Genomic DNA, 15,964 nt, shown 5'->3' with positions numbered 1-15,964 from the left:
TGCTTAACACGGGACGTTCTCATAATCCACAATTGTTGGACCAAGGGCTTTTAATTTGAAAAACGCGACTTCGGAAGTACTTCTTTCGCTGTCGCTGTGTTTGTTGACACAGATAACCTAGTTAGCCTGCTATGGGGTCAATCACAAGGCTCACCAGAGGAATAACCATGGCTTCCTGAAGAAAGTCCATAAGATGTTGATAACATTATGTTACGTGTATCTGTGGGTGCGCTGCCAGAAGTGTTACTCGGTGGTGATAAAGAAGACCCTGCGACGGCGCCTGGCGGAGAACCGCTCGATCAGCTTCACCTTCTCCGCCCTCAACCCAGAGAGACCCCCGACCTGCTACGACCAGGCGGTACACACACAGCCGACCCACGACAATGGTTTACACACACACCAGCAGTCCTCTCCGCCAGAAGAAACCATCTTACTGAAGCTCCGGGATAAAGCTGTGTACATCACGGAGCACCAGGTGATGTTCTGTTAGGCGCACCAGGTGATGTTCTGTTAGGGGCACCAGGTGATGTTCTGTTTGGCGCACCAGGTGATGTTCTGTTCAGAGCTACATTAGCTCATCACCAGTTGACCTCTCTGCAGCAGAGGCGCGTCGCAAATCTATATTTCCGTGTACGGATGACTTACCATGACAATATTGTTTACCATCATGTAAATAACTTTAACTTTTGACTTTGTCACCTGTAGACTTACTTCAAATACAAATATACTATTATAAATATGTGCTCTATATGAAGATGTGGATCTCTACGTCTTCAGGTATGCCTCGACCTCACCAGGTGGACTCTGTTGGGGTCTGCTATGGTGGGTGGCCAAAGGATAGAGGACGTTTCATTCATTGTGGAAGGCCCTTTGGGAAAGGACGTTGTCCAGACTCCTCCTCAGACATCCAATAAGAAAGTACGAACAACACCCCACAGCCATTGTAGTTGTTAAAATCATAGTTTAGTGCAGGTATATGCTTGAGAGTCAATGTGGTGGACTTTGTAGACGAGGCTGTTTGGTTATAACTTGCTAACTTGCACTCTGCTTTGATGAAAGCATGATGACTCTTTCAAGGAGTTTTGTTCATCATCTTGAAATAATGTGATTGGATAGAAACAGCCACCTTTGTATGAACATGGGTTGTATAATGATAACTCTTCAAGAAGGTCTCAGACTTGAGAGTTCAACATTCTTAATAGCTCCTGGTTTTAAGTGTTCTATAACTTGACAGTGTTATGTGCATTGATTTGACCTCTAACCCGTCCTTTCCAGGTGCTGAAGTGGTCTGATTACTGTATCCCCCTGGCCTGTATCCCTGGCCCACCCTTCAAGGCTGTGGCCCAAGCCACTCTGGATAACTTCAGTCGGCTGGGAGTGGCCTTCATGGAAGACCGTCTGCGGCTCGACAATGGTCTCATGCCTTCAAAAATTGTCTGTAAGTGAAAATCAGTGTACCTGTGGGACTGAATGCATTTTTCTTTTGATCCCATATCTGTCTCAGTTTGCATGTATTTTTTACAAACGGATACAATTGTATGCAATTAAGTGGCAGTAAAGTTATTGATTGAAGATGTTTATTTAAAAAAACGTCCATAGCGGTCATCCTCCAAGAGTCCAACATCAACACGCTGTTTGAGAAGCTACGTTCAAACAGCCCCTTGTATGCCGATTCACTGATTTCGGAATCGTGCAAAAGGTTAGTGGAGGACCAGCAGAAGACATGCCGGAAGGGGAGCCTTCTCCTTACCCCAGAGGCCAGGAGAAGGCTGGACGACAGGAGGGGTTCGGAGCCACTCTGCAGTTCCCTCGGTCAGGGGTCCGTGGTCAGGGAGGAGGGTCGCTCATCGAGGAACATGGAGCACGTGGAGGGCCACGGCCACCACCTCCATCTGTCCAGCTGCAACGAGTGTCTGGAGCTGGAAAACAGCACAATCCTCTCGGTCAAATTCGCCTCAGCCGAAAACATTCCCAACCTTCCCGACGACGACGACGACGGCTCCTCCTGCGTGGACGGCGGCAGCGGCGGGGGCGGGACTCTGACTGGGTTTGAAGAAGACGCGGGGGGCCTTCCTTGTCTCAACGGCCTGGTCGGGGGCAAACCCCCCAACGTGCTGGTGTACACGGCCGGCTGCCAGGAGCGTTTCCACACGATCCACCAGCTGCTGACGGAGTGCGTCGACGCGGACTGCAGCGTGGTGTACCACCTCCGGCCCGACCAGGCGCTGAGTGAGCCGTGGCTGGAGAGCACCAAGCTCTTGGTGCTGGCAGAAGAAGAACCTCTCTCCCCTCAGCTGCAGGCCCGCTTCCTCAGCTACCTGGACCAGGGGGGCCGGGTCCTGGGGCTCTCCTCCACCCTGTGCCCCGCGGGTCTCTCCCTGGACGGGCCCAGGCGGCACGGCAGCAAGCGGGCCAAGACGTTGAGCTTCACCAGGGAAGACAGCACGGAGCTGGAGCTCAGCGTGCTCCCCAGCGGGAGTGTGTTTGTGAGGGACGTGGTGGGGGGGGGGGAGGTCGAGCTCTGGGGGGAGCTGAAGGGGGGTGTCCCGCAGGGCCAGGCGGACATGGTCATTATCAGGATAACGCATGGCGACGACGGAGGGGAGGCCGTCCTGTGTCAGGTAACGCTGCCGTCTGGCTTGTGGCTCTACGTTGACCGTGTACGCGTTCATTCATTTCCTTTGGTCGTGCTTGAACTAGACGGAACCTGAAGCCCATTTTATGAAGAAACAGGAAACATGGCCCTTGATTTGATGTATTAGTCATTACGCCTCTTGTGTTAGTCATTACCCCTATTTCCTTATTAGACCATGGCCTGTTTCATTTTGACAGGCCTTTCTGAACAACAAGATATACAATACAATACAACTTTATTAATCCCACTAGGGGCAATTTGTTTGAGCTGCTTGTTGTATAGACAGTAACATACAAACAACAAATACACATACACAACTACGGAGCATTTAGTAGTCGAATTGTAGAGGGGATGAATAACTTGGAATGGCGGTTAGTTCTACAAGCAGGGAAAGCGTAGCGACGCCCTGATGGCAACACAGAAAATTCACTTGTAAGAACATGACCAGAAGGTGCCAAAATACCTGCTGCTTTCTTGATGATTTGCCGCTTGCAAAAATAACTCAAGTCCCTTTGTTTCACTCCGGGGATCTTGAAACAGATGTTGACAATACTATTCAGGCAGTTTCTGTCTTTTACTGTGAGGCTGTGAAACTGGCAGATAAAAGAAAAGCTCTGGAGACTCTCAATAAAAGATTGATAGAAACGACAGAGGATGACGGGACTGACAGAAAAGGAATTTAGTTTGCGGAGAAGGTGAATCCTTTGTTGCCCTTGCTTCACAATAGCCTCAGTGTTCACATCAATTTTAAGGTGATGAACCAAATCTGATGAGAGCTAATTATTTTCATTTAAATGCTGGTCCTATGATACAAATTTGAATTAATATGGTAATGTGTATCCATTTGATGTTAATTTTGTTTAAATTCTCAACAGATTTGCATACGTTATTTTTTAATAGAAATGTTGTCTTTCTATCTATAATATTGTGGACTACAGGTACACCTGGAGTTGGCTCCTAACTGTGAAGCTGTGGCTTCAGAATGCTTTGATAAGCTAAAGGTTAGCAATGCGAGGCGCTACGAGGTGCTGACTGAAATCCTCACCTCCCTGGGCCTGAACTGTCAGCTCAACCAAGCCCCGGTGTCAAGCCCCGTCTACCTTCTCTCGACCTCGTCGGTAAGCCCGGTTTATTGCACCTGTTATGGAAATATCAAATATTTGGCATTCAGGAGGCGGTATGACTGGTGTCCCTGTATAGCTCCAACGGTGATATCACGTGTAGGAGGCTTTATCATTTAGGTCTGTTTATCAACATAAGGTGTGGGGTACGTTGGAGGAATATGCTGCTCTCAACCTCTCAACATAGAGTTCTTAAATGTGTGCCATTATTAGTACAGTGCCTTGTTCAGAGATATGGGTTGACGCATTTGTACTTTTTAGGTATCATTTGTGTCGGATTGGCTTTAGCATTCATTCTCCTTTCTTCACTTGTGCCTTTCCGAGACATGCCACAAGGGCGCATCCACGCTCCACATTGCTGACTCATTTCCTTCTTTGTATGATCTTTTGTTCGGGTAATGAAGATGTGTTTAAAGGGAGAAAGGTATTGCGGTAAAGCTATTGAGGTTATTCATGACGACTCAATTGTTATTTAGGTTTTACCTAAATAACGTAACCTAAAGTAACCAATATGCAATCAGCAAAATAAAAATAACAAGAAAAACTGCTGTTGGAACTCCTTCTCTATTCAAAGATCAGACAATCAAGCATGTTTAATTTAAGTTAAAGTAATTGTGAGTAATAATACCAATGACTAGAAAAAATTACATTATGGATGTGTTCACAATTTCGATGTTATGGGGATTTATATTCTATGCAAATCTACAGTCAATGTCACATTTATTATTATTATTATTATTTATTTTTTAAGTATTTGAGTTGGTGCTCCCAATGTTTATGCCATTGTAATAATTCAAATTATAATAGATAATAATAAATAAATGTTGCTTTAAAGTGTAAGTCCGGCGAAAATTTAACCCAGGGTCTTTTTCTGCATGAAAACAGATCAAATAAGCCGTTCTGATTTATTTTTTCTGTTGATCCACCCGTATAGAACTTGTCCGGAGTAACGCTAACAGCTCAAATGGCTAATAGTGCATTGGCTAGGGGCGTTGCGCCAAACGCTCCAAAATCTGCATTTTTTAACCACTGATATTAATCAAAATAGCGCTAAACCTCTGCAATAGCATGAATAGGGTCCATAAACAAAAATGTATTTAGCGTACCAGGAGTTTATAAAAAAAAGACTGTTTTACAAGTCTGTGCCTTACCGTTAGGTCCATGTTTACAAGAAGTCCATACAAGCGGAGTTCAGTTCAAGGAGGAAAGTTTTGGAATTTATAATTTTTTTTGCTTTATAAACAATTTCTAGCGAGTGCTGACATGGAAATGAAAGGAGTTACATATGTAAGTTACAGAATAATACAGAATACGCGTGATGTGTTGTTGCCGGGAGACGCACTGCACACGTGAGTGAAGTAGTAGTACCTTTAGTCCCTTCCGGCAATAGACATCATGCTCCGTGTGAGATCTCGAGTGACATTTTAGTGCTGCTGAGAAAGCTGCTGTCAGGGACTTCTTCACAGTTTTTACAAACTTTTCCAAAGTTTGTAAAGATTTGGAAGCATCAGGCGCACCGCCCCTAGCTAATGCACTGTTAGCCGTTTGGGCTGTTAGCGTTACCGGGCAGGCTATATACTGGTTGATCAACGAAAAGATGTCTATTATTTGATCTGTTTTCACGCAGAAAAGGACCCTGGGCTCATTTATTTTCAAATACCCCCCCCCATCCTTCCTCTTCTTAGGCCAGTGAGGCCAGCTTCCTGAAAATGTTGCACAGCTCTGTGGACAAAGACTCGTACCTCAGGCTGCCCAAGGTGTCCCTCAAGGTGGTGTCCAGCGCTGAGCCCGACGGCCTGGTCCTGGAGGCAGGCTGCCTGGCGCTGGTTACCCGTCCTCCGGAGCCCCCCAGCTGGGACCACTTCAGTCTGGACATCTACAGGAGCCACCTGCGCACAGGCACCCTGGGGCGCACCGTGCTCTACGCCGACGTGACCCCCACCACCATGGACCTGCTGGAAGGGTGAGGGGCACTCCTACTCTATGGGAGGGGGAGGGTTTATAGAGGTCGGTTCGAAGGGGAATGCTCACATTATCACGGCTCAGAGAGGGACTTGTACTCTGTCTGAGCTGGCCTCCCAGCTCCTCTGACTCGCAGAACGACGAGACAGCTGTAAGATACAATTCCACAGAAGTTTCACGGAAAAGTAGATGGCATGTTGAGGATATTTTGAGTAAGTATTAATGCAGTAGAAGTATCGGCATGGGACCAGTGATTCACCCTGGCCGAAGCTCCTATGATGACATGAGACAAAGATCATACCCCCCCCCCTATCTTGCTCCGTCTCTGTGGTGAGATGTATTCAGAGGAATGAAAGCAAGCAAGAGAGCATTGTGCGTTTTAATTGAGAAGTTTGCTGTTGAACCACAGCTGTGTGTGTGTGTGTGTGTGTGTGTGTGTGTGTGTGTGTGTGTGTGTGTGTGTGTGTGTGTGTGTGTGTGTGTGTGTGTGTGTGTGTGTGTGTGTGCGTGCGTGCGTGCGTGCGTGCGCGGAGGGGGTTGGAGGGGAGTTTGGTTGGGCTGGAACTAATTTTAAGTGCTTGAGTGACCTCAGTGTAGGAGAGGCAAGTTTCAGCTAATAGACGTCTTTGTCTCGGTCCAAACATGCTCACTTCTTGGTACTTGCCATTCAAGGCGGGACGCCCACAGCAGGTGGGAGCTATTAGAGCTGTCATAAAGATTGAAAAATGGATTGCGGACCGGTGTTGGACTGATTGGATTTGACACTGTTGTCATTAGGGTTACAGCGTAAGGAAAGTAGGCTAAATGACTTGGCCAAGTCAGCAGAAACACAATCGCTCCAGTGCCATTTTCCACGTAATACTGGATTCCACGCAATGTTCTTCAAATAATACCACATTAAACTGTTGCCTGAGAAAAGCCTTGTTTATTTTGATGCATTCCCAATGAGCTGCATTTGTTAGGATGATGATCGTACTGAGAGAACTTTCTAAGTAGATTGAAATGCCTGCCAGATCAATCCTCTTACTCTATATTTTTGGAATTTAGATATCTTTGTTTAACTAAAAATATGTGTCTAATTTTTTCTATGTTGCCCTTATAGTTAAAATTAAGATTAAATTTAAAAAGTACTTAATATGTCAGTTCTATAATCAGGCCTGTACTTTTTTGTATATTACAAGATTTAATAACTACTAATTTGAAATTGAAATGTATTTAGTATAAGTATAACATAAATGACTTAATTAATTTAATTTGTTTTCATAATCTTAAAATACAAATCACATTCACGCAAGCTGGAGGTACACTGTTTGATCGCTAGAATCACTTTCACCCTTTTCTTCCTCTTTTCACATTTCCTTTAACTTATATGCTACCAGATTTGGCACTAAAGATCAGTGGGTTATTAAACCCATTTGAATGAACAATGGTCGAGGGGTTTATTATATATTACGGATAAATAGACCACATAGGGCGTCTTATTAAATAGACAGAGGACCGGTCAGTCCCCAATGGCCCCTATAGGATCAGGGATCCAGAACACTGCTGTGTTGACAGTGCAGAGGCTTAAGGCTGAGGCCTTATTAAGGCTGAGGCCTGATGGCCACAGGGGCAGCCTGTTTGCTCTGAGTATTAGCGCTTTGTTAGACAGGGAGCTGCTAATAAAGGCTAGCGCTTCCACAGAGGCTTGTGTTCTCAACAGTCTGCCCCTTTGTAGCTCGGACATTTCTGCAGCGAAGTGAGGTTGTCCACATTTTTTTATTTCATGTCAAAGACGCAATAATTAAGAAAAGCTCCCCCCCATGCACTCCACTTTATTTCAGCAGTACTTCTGTACATTCATTTTTTCAATTTGTTGACCAGACATTTTGGGCTATTCCTCTCATTTGATATTAAGTAGCTGGGATGAATGCAATTGGAGTAATTAAATCTTAAAACATTCCAATATCCACGTCTAAATATATTTCCACGTCTTAACTCAGATCACATATGATTACAAGTGATTACTGGTGCTCACATATCCTTAAACTGAAACGAAAAGTGTCAGCCCAGAAACTGTACTTCTATCGAGGTCATGTACACAGTTCTCTCAGCGAGTCTCCGACCGTGTCCCTAGCAGCTTGTTTTTGAGGTAACATTGCAATGACCAAAACCAATGCCTAACTGTCATCCAAAAATAAGATGACTCTTCTTACTAACAATTGCGTTTAGCATTTTGTCATTTCATGGTGACTAGTTTTGACTAATTCCTTACCGTTTGCTACTTTTTTTATGGTTTGGTGTAGGCAGGCTCTCTGAATCTGCATTAAAAGAAAAAGGCATTCAATTAATTTCATACGATGCGACTCGTTTGAAATTTCCTTGCGCTACATTTCTAAGTTTAGCTTGTCTTCCATATTTTTTTTATGTCTTTCATAATTTTATCATTACCAGGTTAAAGAAGCAGTTTTCTTTTTTTAAAGAACCAATTAACCAGAGAGTCCAAAATAATCCATTTATACCTTGAACAATTCAGCTTTCAGTGTAAAAATGCAACAGACAATTCTCTCGTATCATTCGGTGTAATTCGATTTCTATCCCATCTTCTTGGTCATACTAGAGTCAGAAATCATTCTTGTTCAGATTTTTTTAACATTATAGCAAAAAGCCATTTTAATTCCATCAATAAAAAAAAAATTCCAAGCATGGTTGAATACTGTTGAACCAACACTACATTGTAACACCATCAATACAAATAAGGTAACACTTACTTAACAAGGGAGTCCTCTTGTTAAAGCTGTTCCAGTTGTACAGCCAAAGCCCTAGCAATCAGTGTTTGTTTTGACATGAGATCCAGTATTCAAACTGACATTGTACGGCATTAGGATCCTGTTTCCTATGAAAAACACCAACCCGTGAATGAAAACGGGGATCTGGTGGAGAGAAACTGGAAGCCTCAAAACTTCAGCAAAAGGTTTGCACATAAAAATTAAATTGGTCCAATTGACCTTTCTTGCTCCACTTCCAATTATATGATTGGAAGCAGATGGTTTAAACCCCTGTTTTCTGAACCCAGAACATGTGGTGCATTGCACTTTCCTTCTCTTTTCCTCAGTGAGAAAACGCCAGCCTCTGGAGCCTGGGTCACTTCAGACCATCACCCCGGGGGGGCATAGGCCACTAGCAAAAAATAGGTCACTTTAACCTGCACTGTTGTTTATTCTTTAAATGACCAATTCCACATAAAGTTAAACAGATATTTGACATTCACCAACCTAATCATTTTTCAAATGTTGTGAGAGTGTGTGTTTTTCTTCGATTGATGAAAGGAATTTAGACCAATGTGTTGCTGACCCCCAATATTGGGACAACTTCTTCTTGCTGTGTGGAACAGGGCTGGAGAAAGAGGCTGCCCTTGTTCATGTGCATTATCTGCCTCTGAGTAATAGATAAAAGCTTATGTTATTGATCAATTCCAGTATAGGTTTATATGGAAATTAAAAAAATTCTGTTCTGCAGTTAACGCGATTAGTTTAATCGCATTTACAGCTTATTTTGACTTCTTATATTGATTACCTCTTTGAAGCTGGTAAATGATCAATGCAAACACTGTTATGAAAAGGCAAGCCTTTTTTGGCAATTAGCATCGGTAGCAGATGAAATCTTTTAATTCCAAAATGCAGTCCTATAGGTTTAACTGCCACTAGAAGAGCAAGAGGTTGCGTCGGTCAATACGGCTTCGGTCAAAATAATCCCGTTGCTCACCGTTTAAATAAAGTGTCCATCCGAGGGAGCGGAAGATGAAAAATAAATATAAGGTGTATCTCTGTATCACTAATACAGGCCAGTGTTTAACCGTGTTCAGGGATTTCTTTTTGCTGTTTCCCTATCCATCTGGCTCTAATCAGTCAACCAGAGTGTAGCAGGGTTTTTATTTTAACTGCCCTCGCACCGCAAGGCTTAACTCGTTCAAGGCGTGAAGCTGGCAAGGCCTAGCACCCAGATATTGCCTGAAAACGTTCACGTCCTACCTAGAGGTTTATAAGTCTGAAATCCAGATCCTGCTGCTACTGCGTGTACTCTCTGGCCACGTGTGAAATGTTGAAGAATCAGCCCAAAGTCATGTTTTACAACTGCAGGGACCCAAGGGTGCAGGTGAATCAACTGTCTTGTATAATTTCTTGTGTACAGGATGCATAGGATTTTCCAAATTGTTTTGAAATGTTCTTTATTGCTGTTGCTTGGATTTTTTTTGTGGCGCTATTTAAAATATTTAATGTATTTTGGCTTGGCAGTTGCTAATGGCCTGAGGGCTGTGTGCATTTAAAAAAAAATGAGAAAACAATTTGAATGATTTTTATTTTACGTTTTTTCAGCTCAGAAATTATTGTTTTATTTTGACCTAGACACATGAAACACACGCACACGCTCACACACACACTTACACACATAAATAAACAGAGCAATCAACTGCTTTTATTGGCCGTCTCATATTGAATATATGTCGGCTGAAATATGTTTATTATTCATTACATTGCGTGTTGATTTGCAGCCAACCTTTGCATTGTTAAATTTGCGATGTTCAAATGATCCATAGTAATAATTTCATGTGTATTCTGAAATATATCTTGACTTTTCTTCAGGATGGTTGTGAACTTACCGGAGAACGTTGGGTTGATCGCTGTAGCCGGTCGACAGAGCCACGGCCGAGGTCAGTCTGTAACACAAAGAGAAACCACTGTGTAATATCAACGGATCAACCTTTCAGAAAACATTTTGACTTTGAATACTAGGCAGTGTGTTTTCATTAATGTATAATGAATTGTCCTCCCAAGGCCTGTTTTTTGCGAGGTAGTTGGGTATCCTCTTGAATTGCATTTTTTGCTCTCATTTGGAAGGCTAACTTTAAATCTATTACACTGAGCAAACGATAATATGAATAATAAAAGTAAATGTTAGTCAACAGTAATTTGTTTCTATTACTCAGAGCAGTGTGAGTAATCAGCTGTCTGTCCCTAGGCAGACAGCCTAGGAACAGTTCATTTGATGGTTGTAAAATGTGATCATTAGGTTTAATAGTGAGTAAGTTTCCCTGTGTCTGTGTTTGTGGTGCTCCAGGTCGGGGAGGTAATACCTGGCTGAGTCCGTTGGGCTGTGCCATGTTTACTCTGCATGTGAAAGTGGCCCTTGGCTCCAGACTGGGTCAGAGGATCCCCTTCCTGCAGCACCTGGCTGCCCTGGCCGTGGTGGAGGCCGTGTGCACCCTGCCCGGATACCAAGTAAATAAACTACAGGATCCCTTCCGTTTACCCCTTAACCATCCCCTCCTTGATCAATGGGTCATCAAGTTCCTCCTGTTGAAACTCTTCACTTCAGGAACCGCTTTTCCATCATCTAGGGAAACAAGAGCTGTAGATTTCTGCTAGCCATCATGAATTAATCTTTGTCTGGTACAAGGCTTACATACCTTATCATTTATTCATGTTTAGTGTAACAAAGTAATGCAATTTAACTGACATGACCAATTAAGTCCAAATTCCCCAAATGAATCTTCTTGCATATAAGTTGTTTTAACTTTACTGGGGCAGTTGTGGTAAAATGGATGAGTTAGCCCGTTTATTTTGGCTTCATTTTTTAACATGAGACATTATAAATGCATCTTTACAATGCATGTTCGGAATGTCAAATTGTCATTATTTAATAATTAATGTAAGCTTTGCTTTTAATTGAAAGACTCTGCTGCAAAAAATGTGAAATATAACGACCAATAATCTTTTGTCAATCAAAGGTCTTTCAATTGATATGAAGATTTGAAATAAGAAAGATATGTACTTTCTTATGTAATATATATTTTGTATATAATGGTGATAATTGTATTATCTTCAGTTTGACAGAAAACACAAGGGTGCCCTAAGAGCAATTGGGATTGGATTGGCGATTCTTGACGTTTTGGATTTGGCTTGTTTTGACCAGAATTTAAACCTCTAACAATGTCCATGCTCTTAAGAAATGATGGTAGTGGCAGCATGGAGTGAGCATACACACAATATGAAAGGAAGAGGAAAAAGTGTTGAGGAAACTAGTAGAGAATTTTTAGGTAAAAAAAAATGTGAATGTTTGAGAAAAAGTTATCTAGAATCGGAAAGTATTAAAAGAAGACTGCCACGCATTGTGAATTATGTTTGTTATAGATTTGTCTCCAGAGATTTCAGGTTGTCTTTAAGAAACATTTTTTTTGCGGGCAAATAAATATTGGTGGTTGGTTCTAACTAATTCTTTATACAGTTAAAATCAGGGATTTTGTAAATCGACAGCAAATTAATTTGGGTGTATCTGTTTACTTTAGGATATAGACTTGAGAGTGAAGTGGCCGAATGACATCTACTACAGCAACAAAATCAAGCTGGGAGGAGTGCTGGTTACCTCCACACTCATGGGGTCAGACTTCCATCTACTCATAGGTAAGGTTATTTTTTTAGTCTTCTTGTTTCAGACGTGTATCAAGTGTCGCCCCTACAGATCCGATACCAAAGAAAAACAGACATGGTTTGGTTCTGAATACAAATTGTAGTAGTGACACTGAACTCACCCACTATTGGCCACAATTTACAACTTTATTTACACAATCAAAACAGCACGAACAATGCATGCGTCCCAAGGGATTTCGAATAAACATTTGCCATAATTAAGATATTAATTTCTGCAAAGAAACATGAGCATAATGTACAGCCAAAGGCATCCAGCTCTAGCCGGTGGATCAACACACCGACGGCTTCATTGGTGTGCTCAATACATCCCGACAGGCTGCGGCTTCAACGTCAGCAACAGCAACCCCACCATCTGCATCAACGACCTGGTGGCCCGCCACAACCGCGAGCAAGGCACCAGCCTGGCGCCGCTGAGCAGCTCCCTACTGATCGCTCGCTCCGTCTCCACCCTGGAGGCCCTCATCGCAGACGTCCAGGAGAAGGGGCCCGACGCCGCACTGCCCGCCTACTATAAGAGATGGATGCACAGGTGGGGGGGGTGCACATTACACATGGCCGGAGCGGGGTTGGAAACATAGTGAGGGACAGAGGGGGGTTGTGCTCGGCTCGCGCACACACCAACAGATGTCACGCATGGCGGACGCAAAGTAAAAAGTCTCGACTGAATTAAGCGTTTGCTCATCTCTGAGCGCTCTCTACCGCTGATGTTGTGTAGTTTTATTTAGGTTCGACTTTGTTTTTATCTCTGAAAAAATGACGGGAGGTTCGGACCTCGGTGACCTCCTGGCGGCTACGGGCTTATCATTTGTATCATCGGTCGCCATTTAAATGTGCTCAGAATGTACACAAAAAGCACATTGGGAAGGAGGTATTTTTCGATCCAGTCTTAAAAAAGGATCTCTGTTTTAGATCTAGGTTATACATATGCAGCTGGGGGGTAATCTTGAATCAGATCGGCTGAAGTTCAACAAAACTCTATGGTGGGACATTAGATTAGAACAATTAATGAATGAACTGTGATTTACTACTATAATACTGTTAATAAGAATAACGCCCCAGTGTGTGGCGTTCTTCCTATCGCTCATACTCAACGCTGTGTACTAGCTATACAATAACCATCCACAGTCAGCGTGGGCTGTTACCATGGGGATAACACCTCCTCCTTAGAGCTCTCAGCCCCAAACCCTGTTGCTGTCCCTCAGGGTTTGAACTGGGGACGGGAGGTTTCACCCCTCTCCACTGTGTGTGTGTGTCGTCTCTCCAGCGGGACGCGGGTGCGGCTGTGGAGTGCCGACGGCCCCGAGGCGGAGGTGGTCGGCCTGGACGACAACGGCTTCCTGCAGGTGTACTGCAAGGAGCAGGGCGTGGTCTCGGTGGAGCCCGACGGGAACTCCTTCGACATGCTGATGAACCTGGTGGTGTCAAAGCAGCACTAGGGCCGTACGCAAATGGTGACCGCGGTTCTCCATGACACAACGTCCCGCCTGTTCTATCGTATCGATGAGTACACCTGCTGCAGGGACCGCCTGTGTGGACATCGTCGTCTGCACCGTGAGGTCGAACCCTGGACCCAAGGGTTGGGAATTGATTCGGTGTTTGTATGCAGAGCCATGTCTTCAATGGAGTACTGTGTACCAATCAAAGGTCTATTTCAATTGAAAATTCCAGTTGATTTTTTAACACTACAAGTTGAAGTTCCCATGGATCTCACATTTGTATGTAAATATTTCCTGTTTATGGCGTCTCCATGAAGCTAAAAACTAGCCCTTAGTAATGATCATTCCAGATGGTTTGTATGGATGTTGTAAAAATTGAATGCATCCTTTTTGTGATTTAATATGGCAAACCACAAACACTTTATTTGCGACTGAAGTTTCCTTAATTTAGGTTGCTCTATTGAATGGTGTGTTGTAACATTAGATCTGTATCTAGAGAATAAATGGTCATTGTTGGCTCATTTATTCAAACAAAGACTGGCTTTAATAAGTGTGGATATATATATGTTCAGTTCATCAATACCACAAACTTTTACTTAAATATTGCAGTTTAACTGATAATGGCATCCTTCCTTCCGACAGGGTTTTGGGGAGTTCTTCCTTGCGTCAAAAGTAATAAAGAACATTTCATCGAAATGCACTTAATTCACACTAATTTAATACTCATTGTATTTTTTTTTATATATATATCTCATTGAGCATTTGCAGTATAACAGATTTGGGGAATTTCATACATTTACATTTGTATGTGGCTGGCTCTCATATATGACATAATAATTATATTTTGTTCAACGTATTAATATAATGGGCAATACCATACACATCTGCTAGAAATAATAACTTGAATATACCGACAGCACAACCGCTCAAACCAGCGTGTGCTTCAGCCATCGCAACAGGACTGTGATGGACCTCTGTCCATCACAGTAGGACTATAATAGACCTCTGTCTATGACACTAGGACTGTGATGGACCTCTGTCTATCGCAGTAGGACTGTGATGGACCTCTGTCTATGACACTAGGACTGTGATGGACCTCTGTCTATGACACTAGAACTGTGATGGACCTCTGTCTATCGCAGTAGGACTGTGATGGACCTCTGTCTATCGCAGTAGGACTGTAGTGGACCTGTCCATCGCAGTGGGACTGTAGTGGACCTGTCCATCGCAGTAGGACTGTAGTGGACCTGCCCATCGCAGTAGGACTGTAGTGGACCTGCCCATCGCAGTAGGACTGTAGTGGACCTGTCTATCGCAGTAGGACTGTAGTGGACCTCTGTCTATCGCAGTAGGACTGTAGTGGACCTGTCCATCGCAGTAGGACTGTAGTGGACCTATCCATCGCAGTAGGACTGTAGTGGACCTGCCCATCGCAGTAGGACTGAAGTGGACCACTGTCTCACAGAGTGACCATTGTGGATCTTTTTTCATTTGACGGGTGACAAATGAAAAACGAAAATGCAACCTAGTGTTTTAGTAAGGTGTTAAACAGCTTAAATGAGCCTAGGCCTAGATTCTCCAAGTCTATGAAACGCTACTGGAGGGCTGGAGCTCAATTCTTCCAGAACATGTTCCCTAATTTGGTGTTTTGATGGTGGTGGTGGATAGCCCAGAATCTCTGTTAAACTGGATAGAGATGTGATGAGTTCAAAGTCCACAGGATACGATTTTCATCCTTGTCAAACCATTCCGTGAGCCCTTGTACCCTGTACATTCATTTGTCTTTGTAATGAGGAGTTCATGACCAACTCTACCATAATATGCCTCTCCCTATAGTTGAAGTAAGACTCTTGGTTCTGACCATGTCTGATCTAATCCTGCATTGACATTCTCAGTCACCTGAGGAAGAGTTGATTTTCAGGTTTTTCCTGACCTGTCACACTAGTATACAAACATTGTGGTCATCAAATGTGTGTCTTCACCCGCAATTTCTGAATCTATTCATAGTATTGATATATTTCCCATAGGTTTCGATGCAGAATTTATTCACTTCTGGCAAGCTGAACTCTTTGCGACTGAAGCTCCAGCCACCCGTGCTACAATAATGAACCCAAGTCACTTAGATCATCCAGGTATTCCATTACAGTAATTTGCCACCCATCTGTTTGGTACAAAATTAATGAAATTGAGTGATGTAAAACACTAACCTTGGCTTCAGCCATAAGGTGGTCTTGTTTAACTTCAAGCGCCATACGTTTCACCTCTTTGTAGCTGCGATACTGGTGGTCAGTGGTATATTGCATGGCCATTGCAACACAAACAGACTGACCCAGACAGACAGAC

At 43.4% G+C, this 15,964-nt stretch overlaps 1 protein-coding gene across 2 annotated transcripts; it reads left to right on the top strand.

Moving 5' to 3' along the window:
* The first annotated feature begins 98 nt into the window (after window positions 1-98).
* On the top strand, window positions 99-14,290 carry hlcs (holocarboxylase synthetase (biotin-(proprionyl-CoA-carboxylase (ATP-hydrolysing)) ligase)). 2 transcript variants are annotated; one of them, XM_079737839.1, is made up of 12 exons: window positions 99-475; window positions 524-547; window positions 778-918; window positions 1,276-1,438; window positions 1,600-2,621; window positions 3,574-3,753; window positions 5,442-5,719; window positions 10,341-10,408; window positions 10,816-10,976; window positions 12,044-12,158; window positions 12,501-12,714; window positions 13,450-14,290. In XM_079737839.1, the coding sequence occupies exons 1-12, from the start codon at window positions 194-196 to the stop codon at window positions 13,619-13,621; spliced, it is 2,820 nt and encodes a 939-aa protein (XP_079593965.1). In that variant the 5' UTR covers window positions 99-193; the 3' UTR covers window positions 13,622-14,290. The 2 variants fall into 2 exon arrangements, with proteins under 2 accessions (XP_079593965.1, XP_079593966.1); XM_079737840.1 differs by lacking the exon at window positions 524-547.
* The last annotated feature ends 1,674 nt before the right edge of the window (window positions 14,291-15,964 follow it).

Source organism: Pollachius pollachius, assembly GCF_949987615.1.
Source record: "Pollachius pollachius genome assembly, chromosome: 6".
Lineage (NCBI taxonomy): Eukaryota > Metazoa > Chordata > Actinopteri > Gadiformes > Gadidae > Pollachius > Pollachius pollachius.
Note: the sequence above shows the minus strand (reverse complement) of the source record. Positions and strands in the feature narration are given on the sequence as shown.

Bases quoted from the DNA above. Each gene is read 5' to 3' on its own strand.
- hlcs (XM_079737839.1), top strand. From the start codon at position 194: ATGTTGATAACATTATGTTACGTGTATCTGTGGGTGCGCTGCCAGAAG. The intron at 548-777 runs GTGATGTTCTGT...CTACGTCTTCAG, and splicing joins TGTTCTGTTTGGCGCACCAG to GTATGCCTCGACCTCACCAG. The intron at 12,715-13,449 runs GTGGGGGGGGTG...TCGTCTCTCCAG, and splicing joins TATAAGAGATGGATGCACAG to CGGGACGCGGGTGCGGCTGT.